At 40.9% G+C, this 13346-nt stretch overlaps 2 protein-coding genes across 47 annotated transcripts in view; one reads left to right on the plus strand and one right to left on the minus strand.

The window, feature by feature from the left end:
- The window catches only part of kiaa1328 (KIAA1328 ortholog), a 40015-nt gene extending 33226 nt beyond the window's left edge, over positions 1-6789 (plus strand). For all 6 annotated transcript variants that reach the window (XM_021568891.3, XM_021568892.3, XM_036950179.2 and 3 more), the window contains one exon: positions 6335-6789. In XM_021568891.3, the coding sequence (XP_021424566.2) occupies positions 6335-6554 (220 nt within the window). In that variant the 3' untranslated portion in view covers positions 6555-6789. The remainder of the gene's footprint in view (positions 1-6334) is intronic.
- A 6179-nt stretch (positions 6790-12968) lies between these two features.
- celf4 (CUGBP, Elav-like family member 4) overlaps positions 12969-13346 on the minus strand; it is a 101938-nt gene continuing 101560 nt past the window's right edge. For all 41 annotated transcript variants that reach the window (XM_090205505.1, XM_036950187.2, XM_036950199.2 and 38 more), the window contains one exon: positions 12969-13343. The gene's annotated coding sequence lies outside the window, so the exon portion shown is untranslated. The remainder of the gene's footprint in view (positions 13344-13346) is intronic.

The following is a 13346-nucleotide window of genomic DNA, read 5'->3' on the forward strand; positions in this document are numbered from 1 at the left end:
CGACGTCTTGCTCCCAGACAAGCTAAATACCTTCACCAGTTTTGATGATGACACAGTGCCACCGACGCGTCCTGCTCCCAGGAACTGTGTGCTCTCGTTCTCCGTGGCCGGCGTGAGTAAGACATTTTAAGTGTGTTAACCTTCGCAAGGCTGCCAGACCAGACGGCATCCCTAGCTGCGTCCTCAGAGTATGTGCTGGCCAACTGGCTGAAGTGTTTATGGAGACACTTGCTTCAAGATGTCCACCATTGTTCCTGTACCCAAGAAAGCAAAGGTAACTGAACTAAATGACTATTGCCCCGTAGCACTCACTTTTGTCATCATGAAGTGCTTTGAGAGGCTAGTTAAGGATCATATCAACTCCGCCTTACGTGATACCCTAGACCCACTTCATTTTTCTTACTGCCCCAATAGATCCATAGACGATACAAATACACTACACACTGCCCTATCCCATCCGGACAAGAGGAATACTTACATCAGAATGGTGTTCATTGACTATAGCTCAGCCTTCAACACCATAGTACCCTCCAAGGTCATTATTAAGATCTGGGCCTGAACCCCACCCTGTGCAATGGTGTCCTGGACTTCCTTACCCCTGGTGGTAAAGGTTGGAAACAACACCTCCGCTTTGCTGATCCTCAACATGGGGGCCTCACAAAGGTGCGTGTTCAGCCCCCTCCTGTACTCCCTGTTCACCCATGACTGTGTGCCACGCACGCCTCCAACGCAATCAAGTTTGCAGACGACACAACCATAGTAGGCCTGTTTACCAACACTCACAAGACAGCCTACGGAGAGGGGGTGAGGGCCCTGGCAAAGTGCTGCTAGGAAAATAACCTCTCCCTCAACGTCCACAAAACGAAGGAGCTGATCGTGGACTTTGGGAAATGGCAGAGGGAGCACGCCCCTATCCACATCGACGGGGCCACAGAAGAGAAGGTGGAAAGCTTCTAGTTCCTCGGCGTACACTTCACTGACGATCTGAAATGGTCCACCCACACAGACAGTGTGGTGAAGGTGCAACAGCGCCTCTTCAACCTCAGGAGGCAGACAAAAAGTTGGTTTCGGCCATAAGACCCTCCAGAAACTTTTACAGATGCACAATTGAGAGCATCCTGTTCGGCTGTATCACCGCATGGTATGTGAATTGCACCGACTGCAACCGCAGGGCTCTCCAGAGGGTGGTACAGTCTGCCCAGCGAATCACTGGGGGCGCACTACCTGCCCTCCAGGACACCTTTAGCACCCAATGTCACAGGAAGGCCAAAAAGATCATTTAAAGATATCAACCACCTGAGCCACGGGCTGTTCACCCCTGCTATCATCCAGAAGGCGAGGTCAGTACAGGTGCATCAAAGCTGGGCCCGAGAGACTGAAAAACAGCTTCTATCTCAAGGCTATCAGAATCTAGGCTATAATCTAGGCTATTTCTGAATCACTCTTGTAATGTCGTCAGTAGGCTACAGTAACCTATGCTTCAGAGGGGAGGGGCAGGTAGCCTACATACATGCACACCCACCTGGCAAAGATTTCCAGCTGGCAGGCAGAAGCCGGAATACGTTTCTGTGTGACAGTGAGGGCTTTGCATAGGCGTTTTGTTGCAATTTTATTTTTTTTGTGGGACTGGGAAAAAATGCCCAAAACGTAATTAACCAGTTCGTTCCCGCGCTTTTAAAATAATGGTTCTGTTCTGGGTCAGCATAGATCACTTTAGTTTCTGATTCAGGTTATCGATTGTTCCCTGAACCGGTTCCAACCCCTGATTGTAACATACAGTGGTGAGAATTCTATTGAGCCCAGGCTTTTGCCATAGATGGTAGAGTTCTTGTATCTGGACCACACAAGTTATAGATTGCATTCTGCTAAGGCACTTAGCACATTGGTGACCGTTTTGATGCACCTATGGGGGGGCACACAAAATGCTCTTAGAGAGAAGGGGAAATACTGAAGCATGCATTGATAACAGTTCTAGTTTAGAGGCCCAAGCGTTTGTCGTAGATGGTACTGCTCTCTTTTCTGGACTGTAAGATTGTGCCCTCCATGGCACTTGATGTACATTGATTGGTAGGCTACACTATATTTAGATACTTCCAATACGGCCTGAGACACCTATTAGCTATTTGTCGCCGTTCTCAGATTGTTAAACACTATTTGTGGTGATCTTGTTTAAATGTATTTGCACGAAACATGCATTATGGAAAATATCTCACACTGTCATAGTTAGTAGAATAATGAATGGATTGGCAAGATTTTGCCACTGTCAACTTTTAGAAAGTTAGTAGGAAAGTTAATAATCTAAACCACCAAAATATACTCGCATTCACTGAACTTTTAGTGTTTAAAACTCAAACATTTATTTCCCAACTGCTTTTTCTCTAATCTTACAGGCTCTTTATCATTCTCCATACTTTATATTCCAACACATCCAACATGATGCATATTAACCAACTCAGTGGCCCTGTGGTTAGTGTCCGCCCCCGAGATTGGAAGGTTGTGAGTTCCATCCCTGGCCAAGTCATATCAAAGACTGTAAAAATGAGACCTGGTGCATCTCCGCTTGGCACTTAACATTCAGGAGCTAGATTGGGGGTAAGGCCCTCCGGTCTGTCCTGTCTCCGGGATGTACTTGTACATCAAGCTGTACACCATGGTATTGGGCAGCTCCATATGGCAAACTCTGGTTATCTTATTGCAGAGCGCACTCACTGTACAACTGTTTTTAGAGAAGATTGTATTGCAAGGTTTGCCGTATGTGTTGGCTAATATGTATATGCAGCTGTCATACACATCTGACACACATGACACACTCTACATGCTTTTATTTGGGTTTCTATGCAAATTATATGATTGAATGTTTCTTTAAACCTGCTGCTAGTTACTTGAAATGAGAGATCCATGCCAAAACATGATTAAAAATTTAAATTTGAGAGAGTGCGAATGAAACACTAGCTTCTTGAGCAGGCACATTGATGTTTACATTATTAGCTGGTTATGCTAGTCAACTGTGACGTTGGCTAGCTTTCAATACATTGGCTAAATGGTCAGGCGATTTACCTCTTCATATGATAGACTATTCGTAGTGCACTCACAGATATTTATCTTATTTCAGTCTTTCAGAGCTAGCGTTAGTTCCTCTTAATAAACTGACAGCGGATCTGAGGCTGTGTTTACATCATAGAAGCATACAGTGTTGAATAACTAATTTTTCAGAAAAGATTTGCAAGAATTTAAGCTGCCACCAGATTTTACAATAATCTGAAGAATTTTTCATTGCCGTATACAGAAAATCAGCTCCTCGATGTAGATCGATCAACTTGACTGTTTTCGGCGTCGGCCCACCACCTATAATGACTGAACTTAGAAGGGCCCTAATGAAATGCTTTCAGAGGTTTGCTCTTAACAGCGACAAACGTGATCATTGTGATCAATTTGTCTTATTATTATGAGCTTCTAGCATGTTAACGTTTCAGTCAGACGATGTAACGTTATACTCTCAACATTAGATTTTTTTTTATATAAAGTTTGAACTTTTAACTGACCTAAGCCAGTCACCGTCTCCAAAAGACACCCAAGATTGTCTTACACTTTTTAGACTCTGCTCAAAAACCCACAGATGTCTTTCTTGGATAATTTATTGAAACAAACTAAATGGGAACAGCATTCAGTTTTGGCCTCCTAAACCACTCTCCAACCAGCATAGTAGCCAAGAGTTGATTTTGTAGTCAATATTCACTGGATTTAGGAGTCCCCTTTGTTCAGAAGCAGAAGGTCGTTTGGACAAGCTTATAGTAGCCAAGAGTTACCTCAAAACCCTGGTCAGAACTTCTTCTTTAATGAGGAAATGTGGAGTAAAAACACCCTCTCCTCTCTTTTCCCTTCCAACAGACAGACCGTAATCAGCCCCTCTTGCCTGCTCTGCTCTCACCTGCCCTTTAATCCAGACAATGCCAAACCCCAGCGACGCAGGGCTGCTTAGGCTAACAAGCACCGGCGAATGCTAGCTTATGTATGGACAGAAATATTTTATCGTAGTCTGCTGTCCGAGATCAGCTTCCTGCATTATTCAGACACCCAATCTGATTTTGTGTGTGTGGAGGGAATCAAAGAAGCATGTCATTTTAAGGGTTTTTGTTTTGCGGGGAGGTTGGCAAGTGTCGTCCTGGCCCTTTGTAGACTGTTTGCAGATGTTATGAGAGTGAGGGGTAAGCCCTACCATACCCATACATCCCCCTTAATGTATGCCTGCCACCAACCACGGCAACTCAGGAATTCCACACTAACATTGGATGAGTGCCACGGTATAGCAAAATCTGACACAAACTGTACTGTGGTCCTTACCCTAATGGTAAACCACCTCTTTTCATTCAGCAGCAAACCCCAACAACTATTAACATTTAACCAATTTAATCTTAGTTGAAAATTGCAAAATAGGGCCGGGTTAAACATGAAACGAGAAGTTAATCCCTGGCCTCCTGCGCTAGTTAGTAATGAGAGTTCCATTGCATCCTCCTGCCTCCCTCTTTCCCTCCCCCTCCTCACCTTGCCCGCCTGCTATTGATTGGCTGGGAATTGACATGTGCGATGTACACGCCTGCCATTTTATAGGATTTTTATAATGCTGTTTGGACTGCAAATGAAAGTGGGCGCTAGGGCGAGACGGACATCTTTAATGAGAGAAGAGCGGAACAACCTGAGGAAGTTGTGAGAAAGGGGAGGGAGCAAAGAGTGGATAGACTAACTGCAGATCTTGGAGAGTAGAACCCAGGAATGTATAGGCTCGATATGTCTGGAGAATGTAGTGACGAGTCTGATATGGAGGAATGTATGAAATGTATTCATTTATTTCTGTGTGACTTATCTGTGTGAGCATGTAGTCAAGCAGATTCATAAAGAGCCCCCTTGAGAGATATTAATACCTGCAGGCCATTTGCAACTGAACCTTGCGTAAAACAACGAAGGCCTTTGGTATACATGGCCCCTCCAAACCATTAGCATTCTCCCCACCCGGCCTGTTCTCTATCCATCTCCCTCTCTCACTTCCCCCTCACAACCTTTGAATTCCCCCTTTCCCAAACTGTACCCCCACCCCATCACCCCCTGTACCTTGTTATAGATTGTGACCGCCGGTAAGTGATGCATTATTCATTACGGAAATGTCGTCCGTTGATGGATGGCTGTTTGAGAGGCCTGTCCGTTAAATAAATCCACAAATGAAAATGCAAATTCTCACATTTCAAGAGGGAGCCCTGCCAAAGTTTCACCCTGACACTCCCTCCCTGCACTCTGTATTTCTCTCACTCACTCTCACACATTCTCTCACACACTGTCACTCTTCTCCCCACTAACTGCTATTGACAGTCAAAAGGAGACCAAATGAAGAAGACGGATTTACTTAAGCTTCAATCTTGTTTTTCCCCCCAGCGGGTGTTATCCCCTATAGGTGTCCCCTTTTTTTGTTTTCCCACACACACACTTTTGTACAGATTAATTCAAAGTCCATAGATTTTAAGAAATGGATGGAAAACTACAATGATCGTTCTTTCTTAAGCAGCATCGATTTGCATCTGCGCGCTTCCAAGGTTTTGAGAGCCAATGGTTGGCTTACGGCTCTCGTTGGCATGTGCGTGGGTGGTCAGCGATGCTGGCTGCTGATACCCGAGTCTTTTTCTGTTTAACAAAATATTTATAGTGATACAGTTTCTGTGTTTTAACTTTGTTGCTTTAAAACGATCAGCGAATAATGTTAGAAACATCGATGGAGCGTGCTTTAAGAATTTATGTTTTGTATCTGGAATGCACTCGTCCAACTGTGTGTACACACTGAATAATTTATCAAGCAGCCAGACTGAAGGATTGAATCTCTATTAGCTTAATCTCTCGCTTTGGTTTATTTATTTCTTCCCTCATTCTTATTCTGGAAGAGAAGGCCCCTGTGCGCTCTCGATCTCTTTCTGTAGCACCTGTAACATCTCATGCCCTTCTGCTTGTCCACCCCAGGGCTTTATACATTTTACACTGGTTGTGTTACGCTTCAATGGACACTACAGAACAAAAACATTGACTTAACAATTCATCCGTACATGGATATCCTTTCATATCTTCTGTTGAACAAATACGAGGTGCACTACAAGCTTTGAGCCACAGTTATGCTTTGGCCTCGTGCCTTGTCTAGTTCCTGTTAAGCAATAGGATGGCACGAGTGCTGGAGAGATTCAAGAAAGGACAATATTACATAGGTAATATTGCGATTATGTTAGCAAGTAGACGTATCGTGCAGTTATCAAATGGGTTTTCATTCATTGACTCCTCTTCATCTGTGTTTTTGCTCTAGGCTGGACTCCTCATTGATTGAGTTGTTGGAGGTCTTCAGTCCCATCTCTCTGCCCGAGCGAAACAGCCCCTCCGCCTATCGAGGCAACCCTACCCGATGCCAGCCCCCCCTCAGTGTCCCCAAACCAGCCCGCCAAGCTCTCCTCTCCTCCCCTTATCGGACCCCCCAACAGGACCTGGAGGAGAGCCAGATACTGGAAGAGATTTTCTTCATCTGCTGATTCGGGGGTCCGGGGGTAGTTACCCTGAGGGGCAAAAAATTACAATTCTTAATGGTTTACTTGATATTTCCCATTGGCTCCTAAATTGAGGTCAGTGCCTTCTGTTTGTTTTGGTTTGAAATTTCCAAATAAGACAATCATGATTTAGGTAATTGTATGATTGTATTTTTATAATGCAATTGTTTTTATATTGATTGTTTTTTATATTAAATGTAAATAAATGTAAAGAATTTTGTGTAGTGGTCTCCACATTTTGTGACATGGTCACCGACAATGTAACTAAATGCACTTTAATTCTTCTCATATGTGGATTTCTTATTACTTCAATGTAAATGGTACAATTCTTGTGAATCTTCTTAGTTCGTGACCACCTTGGTCACATTATCTCAGAACTGAAGGATTACAAGAACTGGGTCATATTCATTAGGGCAAATTATTTTTAATATGAAATGCAATACATTTTCTAACGTTTGCTGCCTAATGGATATGACGCTGGTCGAGGCGCTGTTAGAATATGCAGTAAGTTTGAGTCACAACACGGGTGTATTCTAGACTGTGCTTTATTATTGGGCTAAGCTGAGACGCATCATTCATTAAAATTACAAAATAGTCCAGGGATCAGAGAATGGTGCAGTCTGGAGAGATGAGGGCGGGAGCCTAAAGCGCACTAACCAATGAGAAGCCTACCTCATCAGACAAGGTAAAGCGCTACACGCAACATTCAATTCCCCATCCCCTTCGTGTGCTGAAGTCTTCAGAATACTTTTGAATCCATTGAAGAAGTAAAATGTAGGAATAAACCCATGATAACAGCATTGAAGGTAGACCACATGATCGGAAATTGAGTAACTGAATATTTGATGTAATAGTGCAGTTTTTGATAGGTATTTTACCCTTGAAAGAACTGAACACTTGTACAACATCAGAGCTCTATAGGATGTTACAAAAAACAGATATGATAATTGAGACAAAAGAAACAACATTTCTCTGATTAATACAGAACTCTTAACACTTCAGAATAAGGGACACATTGTATGTGGGATTTCCAAGCAGTAATTATCACTAATCAGCTACTTATGGTTTCAAGTCCTACATTAGCAGCAATGTTTAGCAAGAGAGGAAATTCCTCTCATGAATAGACATATTTTAGCAACCTTGTCCTAAGGAGAAGTGGTAAATATTAACCTAATGTTTATCCCATGTTTCCAAGAGCTTAGATGGTCAACAACAGAGTAGTTATGAAACAGAATGACAAAACAACGAAGGTGCATTCAAATTGTTGAACACAATCACAGCTAACAAGGTTTTTATTTTATTCTGGAAAGGTTTCATTTGTATTTTAATTTTGAAACATGAAATTACCATGTCATTGTCATTGCAACCTATACGCTGCCACATTTAGCTGAATTTGAAATTTGTATGTAGAAGTTCACAAAAAATACTGCAATTTGAATGCACTTTGTAGCTTTAATCATCTAGATAGATTGAACAGTTGAGGTGCATTTCAATATTAAGAGCGGGGAGGTGAAATGTAAAACAGTTCAGAAAACAGCAGCATAACACTTTAAAAGAACAGTAGAGCTCTGATATTGAATAAAACAATCACAAATGGAAAAAATAACAACAGATAAACCTCTGCGAAAACGTAACAAAACAAACTTGGCAAATATGAGCATAATCTCCATTTCTCAAAGAACTGTTGCAAGTTGTGATCCTGTAGACAATAAGTGGTCAACAATGTACCACAATGTAGGCCTATACATGAATATAAAAAACTATTTGGTCACATACCAACTCATAGAAAAATAATGCCATGAAATCATGCATATCATTTGTAAACAGAAGAAATAAATAAATAAATACATAAATAAATGAAAGAAAGAAATCCCAAAACACTTGTATAAAAAGGCCAATGCATGTCTATGCTCTAATTGAGTTCAATGCTCTCCCTGACTGTTTTCTGGTTAAATGCCTAGGTCAGGTCATACAGTTGTACCATATTCCTATGGACTCTTTTTTTTATTTTTTATTTTTTAAAACCTGGTTTCATTGATTATTATATGTTTTCGTTCATCTTTTTGAAGTAATTAAAGTTTCGTTTTTATTCAGTCCTTGTAGATAGAAGTAAAAGTCCTATAAAATATGCAAACCTATGTACAGAGGAAAACAGAGCAACAAAAACATTTACAGTATATTCATTGGTTTATGTATATATTTATATATATTTATATTCAAACTTCTGCTCTGTTTCTCATTGTTTTTGAACTACTATGTTTTTTTCTCAATTTATATGTAAACAGTTGCAGCTGAAAGTTATAGCATGTGAAATAGATGCTCAATTCCAGTCATTCCTCTCCCTCTGCCTTCATTCACTCAATTGGAAAGCATTGGGAAAGGTGTAAGAAATTCACTAATACCTCTATAGCCTATTTGAAAGGCTAAGGGAGTTTCCACCATATTGCTGACACCAATCCAGTACTCTCAGGCCTTGGAATGCGGGTTAAAGTAGGCAGAGAGAGGGGCGCAAGCAGGGAAATAAACCTAAACACAGAACAAAATGGAGAGTGAGGGATGAATTTCATTGGGAAAGTGTGACTGAGAGTGTGAGCTGAGTGAAAGGTGGCATTGGGAGAAGTTAAGGGGACTTTGAGCAGTTCTGAACCAGTTCCAACCGCCATTTTTGTATACAGAGAGCCTTGTGGATGGCGCAACATCAAATGCTGTGCACTCCGTGAAAGCTCTGGTTGTCCCGCTTCACATACTGCTCTCTGCTCTCATCTGAGATGCAGTATGTAAAATCTGACACCTGATTTGCATAGGGAGTGACACGTCACATTTTCTGGCCTATCCAGACAAAGGATCGATTTCCTCTGGCTGTGAAACTCGCAGCTCCACTTACAATATGGTATATGAAACAGGGGAGCCTCGCGATTTACAGCAAAAGCATAATCATCTCACTGTGGTATTCTCAGATTTAAGAGCTCTCAACATGAACAAATACAAAATTATTTTGTAGAATTGAAACAAGACCACTTTGTCTTGGTCACAGCACGTTGTGCGTCTTTGTGCTTAAAGCTGAAGTTGTAACGAGTTAACAGGCATTTCAATGGAGTCTCTGAGTCGTTCAGAGGACACTGGGCAGAAAATTGTTGTCAGTTATTTGAAATGGTGCCAGTTTTGTAGTCACTAAGTATGATCAGCTATAAGACAGGTGAATTATTATATTACGTTGCTTATTATTTGATTGCTACCATATTTAGAAAGCATGGCATGCCCTATTCTACCACTTTTATTGAATAGGACACATATCCTGTATGATTTTTTATATTTCTATCATATTTGTACTGTGTACTTGAGCTTGTGTCCTCGAGTGACAACAACTCAGCAATTTAAAACTACTTTTACCCGGAAAGGTGATATTTTGATCTTTCTTTCAGAATAAGCATTACTATGTATTGTTCATGGCCTTCTCTTGATAAATAATTACTTTTGGGTATGTCTATTTAGGCAGAAATCTAGATTTTTACATTACATTTAACTGGTTTGGGGAGACACATTGACGTGACTTAGAAGCCGAATCCGAACTTACGCATAACTTTGAATTTCAAGTAAATCATAAATTGGTTGATGTCAATGGGAAATTTGTGCAACAAGAAACCGATCTCAAGATAGGGTGGACCTTTGATAAATAATGGGGAGAGTCATTTCAGAACTTTACTTGACAAACCCAGAGAAAGAAGGGGGTGTAAAGGAGTGTTAATGACATCTTTAGGCCTGTTTGCATTGCGGTAGACTGGGTGAGACACAGACCTTGTAGCAAGGATGCAATTGAGGCTAAATCCAGGTAAACACAGTTTTGATATGATGCATAGCACATAGAAATAGATTGAATAGAATGGTCTCGGAACCTCTAACCCTAGCAATTTGACTGGTAAACTCATGGGTACATTCGCAATGGCTGGCTGGTATTGGGATGCAATCATTTCCATAGTAATGTAGAATGTTAATTCAAATGATGTTAACTTATGTGGCTCATGCAATGGAATGTATTTCAGTTGAGTTAAATCAACAAATCACACATATAATAGCACATATTTTACTTCCGGCTTTGCTCCTACGTCTAAAATATACAGGTTAAGACCACGATGTCACAAATCTGGGACCAGCGCTGTTGCTAACTACCAGTGCCATTGCTAACTGGTATAGCTGGTCCCATTGTTGCAAAGAGTTATGGTTTTTTAGAATCCCATAGAGGTTAACGTTTGTCATCTTCAACCTAGCTTTGCACCTATGGGTATACTCGCCATAGCCACCAGTCCACCCATTATGCCAATATTGACTTGAATGGGGATGTATGTTCTAGTCATTCTATTTATATAGCATAGCAGTTATGCACCTAGTTCGCTAAATTAGCACTGTTAGCATTGACGTTGGGAACAGCCTGGCGGTCTCGACCGGTGTTCAGTGTTTACCCACCTTTTATTTAACATTACATCCCTGTCTGTTAGTAAAGGTTGGACGCAGGCACTAGGGGAATGGTCTGGGGAACAGTTAGAGAGAGCTCCATACAACAATAGCTGAATTGGCGCTGGCTGTATACATTACAAAACACTTCTTGGTTCCTTTGTGTTTAGTAGACAAACCACTTCCTAGGTCTGCAATGTGTTAACATGAAATTTCACCTACAAGTTATGTGAAATACGCAATGTCAGACCAAACCCAGTGGAACCAAGCCTCAAGGGTTCTTATACTTGCACAGCATTACCAAGTGCTCCCTTTAGTTCGTACCTGTACTAGCAGAATATATAATACCCACTTTGATTTAAAATGTAATGACAAATACACATCAAAATGAGTCTGTGACTGTCAGAGTACTTGATGCTAATTTCCATGTGTGAGAGGACCGCGATGAATCATCTGAACGATTCGTTAGCTTTGACATGCTTTACTGCTAAAGCTCTATGGAGATGTGAAACGACATGATGGAATGCGACTGCAGTTTTGACATCATCGTAGCGCGTTGGCTGCTTGCAGTAATGTTTTGAAAGCACAGTGCTTGATGGCAGATTCTGCAGGTGACAAGGCACACCTTGTGTTGACAGCCCATACGCTACATGCACTTACTTACTGAATGCAATTAAGAGAGAGAAAAGGTCACGGTATTCATCCATTTTGGTTCAAATGTCAGAGAGTGTTGTTTTTACGTGTTAAGTTTGTGTAGAGTGTACTTTGAAGCTGAAAAGTTATGTTTGGAATCAAGTCAAAGATCTTTGTCCTACCTCTAAAATTAATTTAGCCTGATTCTCTTTAAGCCTGCTACTGAGAAGTGGCTTTTTTTTTGCATTTTTTAAATGGTATGTACATGTACATACAGTGTATGTGAATCTTCACACATATATTCAGGAATATGTGTGTATCAGCATATATAGTTTATTAGAGAGAGGAATGCCTGCAGTTCTGGGAGCTGCCAGATTTGCGCCTCTTCCCAAGCAGAGCAGTTTTTCAAACTCCAGCTAAAATCTACAAAAAAATGACAGCTCATCATAGTCGATAGCTGTTCTATATACAGACACACATAAAATATGTGCATATACTGTAAATACATATATTGGTTTGATTAATATCTATTTATCCATATATACTGTATATATGTATATATATGAATACATTAGCTTGAATGCGTGTTATACATATACATATATATGTACTGCAAATATAAACAAGTTCATGTATTTCAAACATTTTTGATGTTCTTTTAACTATGAGGTTAGGATGTCAAGTTAGAAAAGGTAAGGCTGCAGTATGGAACAACCCTTCCCATGCACACTCCATCCCATCCCCCAAGAGAAAATGAGAAGAGGGGAAAAAAATAAACATTTTGAATAGTTAATTGTAAACTAGCGAAGTGAGTGACCCCATTGGTCATCTGAAATAGTGTTGCCTGTATTCAAAAAGCATAACAGCAATATATATGTATATATACATATATTGTGTATATATATTCTAAATGTACACATCTTTTAAATGCAACTCTTTAATCGATTAACAAAGATTAAAAGAGAAGCAGTGGTCCGAGTATATTAATAGAGCTACAAGTCCTCAGCAATAAAAATGTTTGGTCTTTTGGTCCCTAAAACAACTAAGGAATGACAGGTAAGACTCCCTGGAGACCGTTGCTATGGCTCTCCTTGGCAACGGTATCCCCTGGAAACCGACAGGCACTCCAAGCTAAAGATGGCCATCCCGAATCAAAGTGAGTTTGGGTCATGAAATATCGCATTCCCTACAAAGTTCTCTCCTCCTAGTCCTGTAAAAGTGTTCTTTAAAAAGTTATTTCCCCATACCCAACAACTTTACATAGATATCTCCTATGGCATTCCCCCATAAAGTATTTTTTCAAAGTTTGTTTAGTTCTTGGAACTCTTGGCATCCATACTTCCTCCATCTCTGTTCCGTGTGTTTTTTTTTTTTTTTTCTTCTTCTTCTTTTATAATACTTCCCTTGTGGTCCTGTAAGGTAGCTGTCATTCAGGCAGGTTTAGGGAGAGAGAAAGAGAGGAGGGGAGGCGATAAAGAGAGTAAGCGTCCTGGAGCTACCCAGGCTTGCATGAGTTCTCTCTGAGGTCCAAAAGGTACATCCAACAGAGGTGTCCATTACTTGGTCATTTAATTTGTTCATGTTCAGCCCAGTATATGATCCAGTTTCATACCAGCCTCAAATAATTCCTGTGGTCTTTCAGTTCAATGACGTTGTTCATTTAATCAACATGTGTTCCAGCTCAATAAAAACCTG

Source organism: Oncorhynchus mykiss, chromosome 17, assembly GCF_057628025.1.
Source record: "Oncorhynchus mykiss isolate SJ-2025 chromosome 17, ASM5762802v1, whole genome shotgun sequence".
Lineage (NCBI taxonomy): Eukaryota > Metazoa > Chordata > Actinopteri > Salmoniformes > Salmonidae > Oncorhynchus > Oncorhynchus mykiss.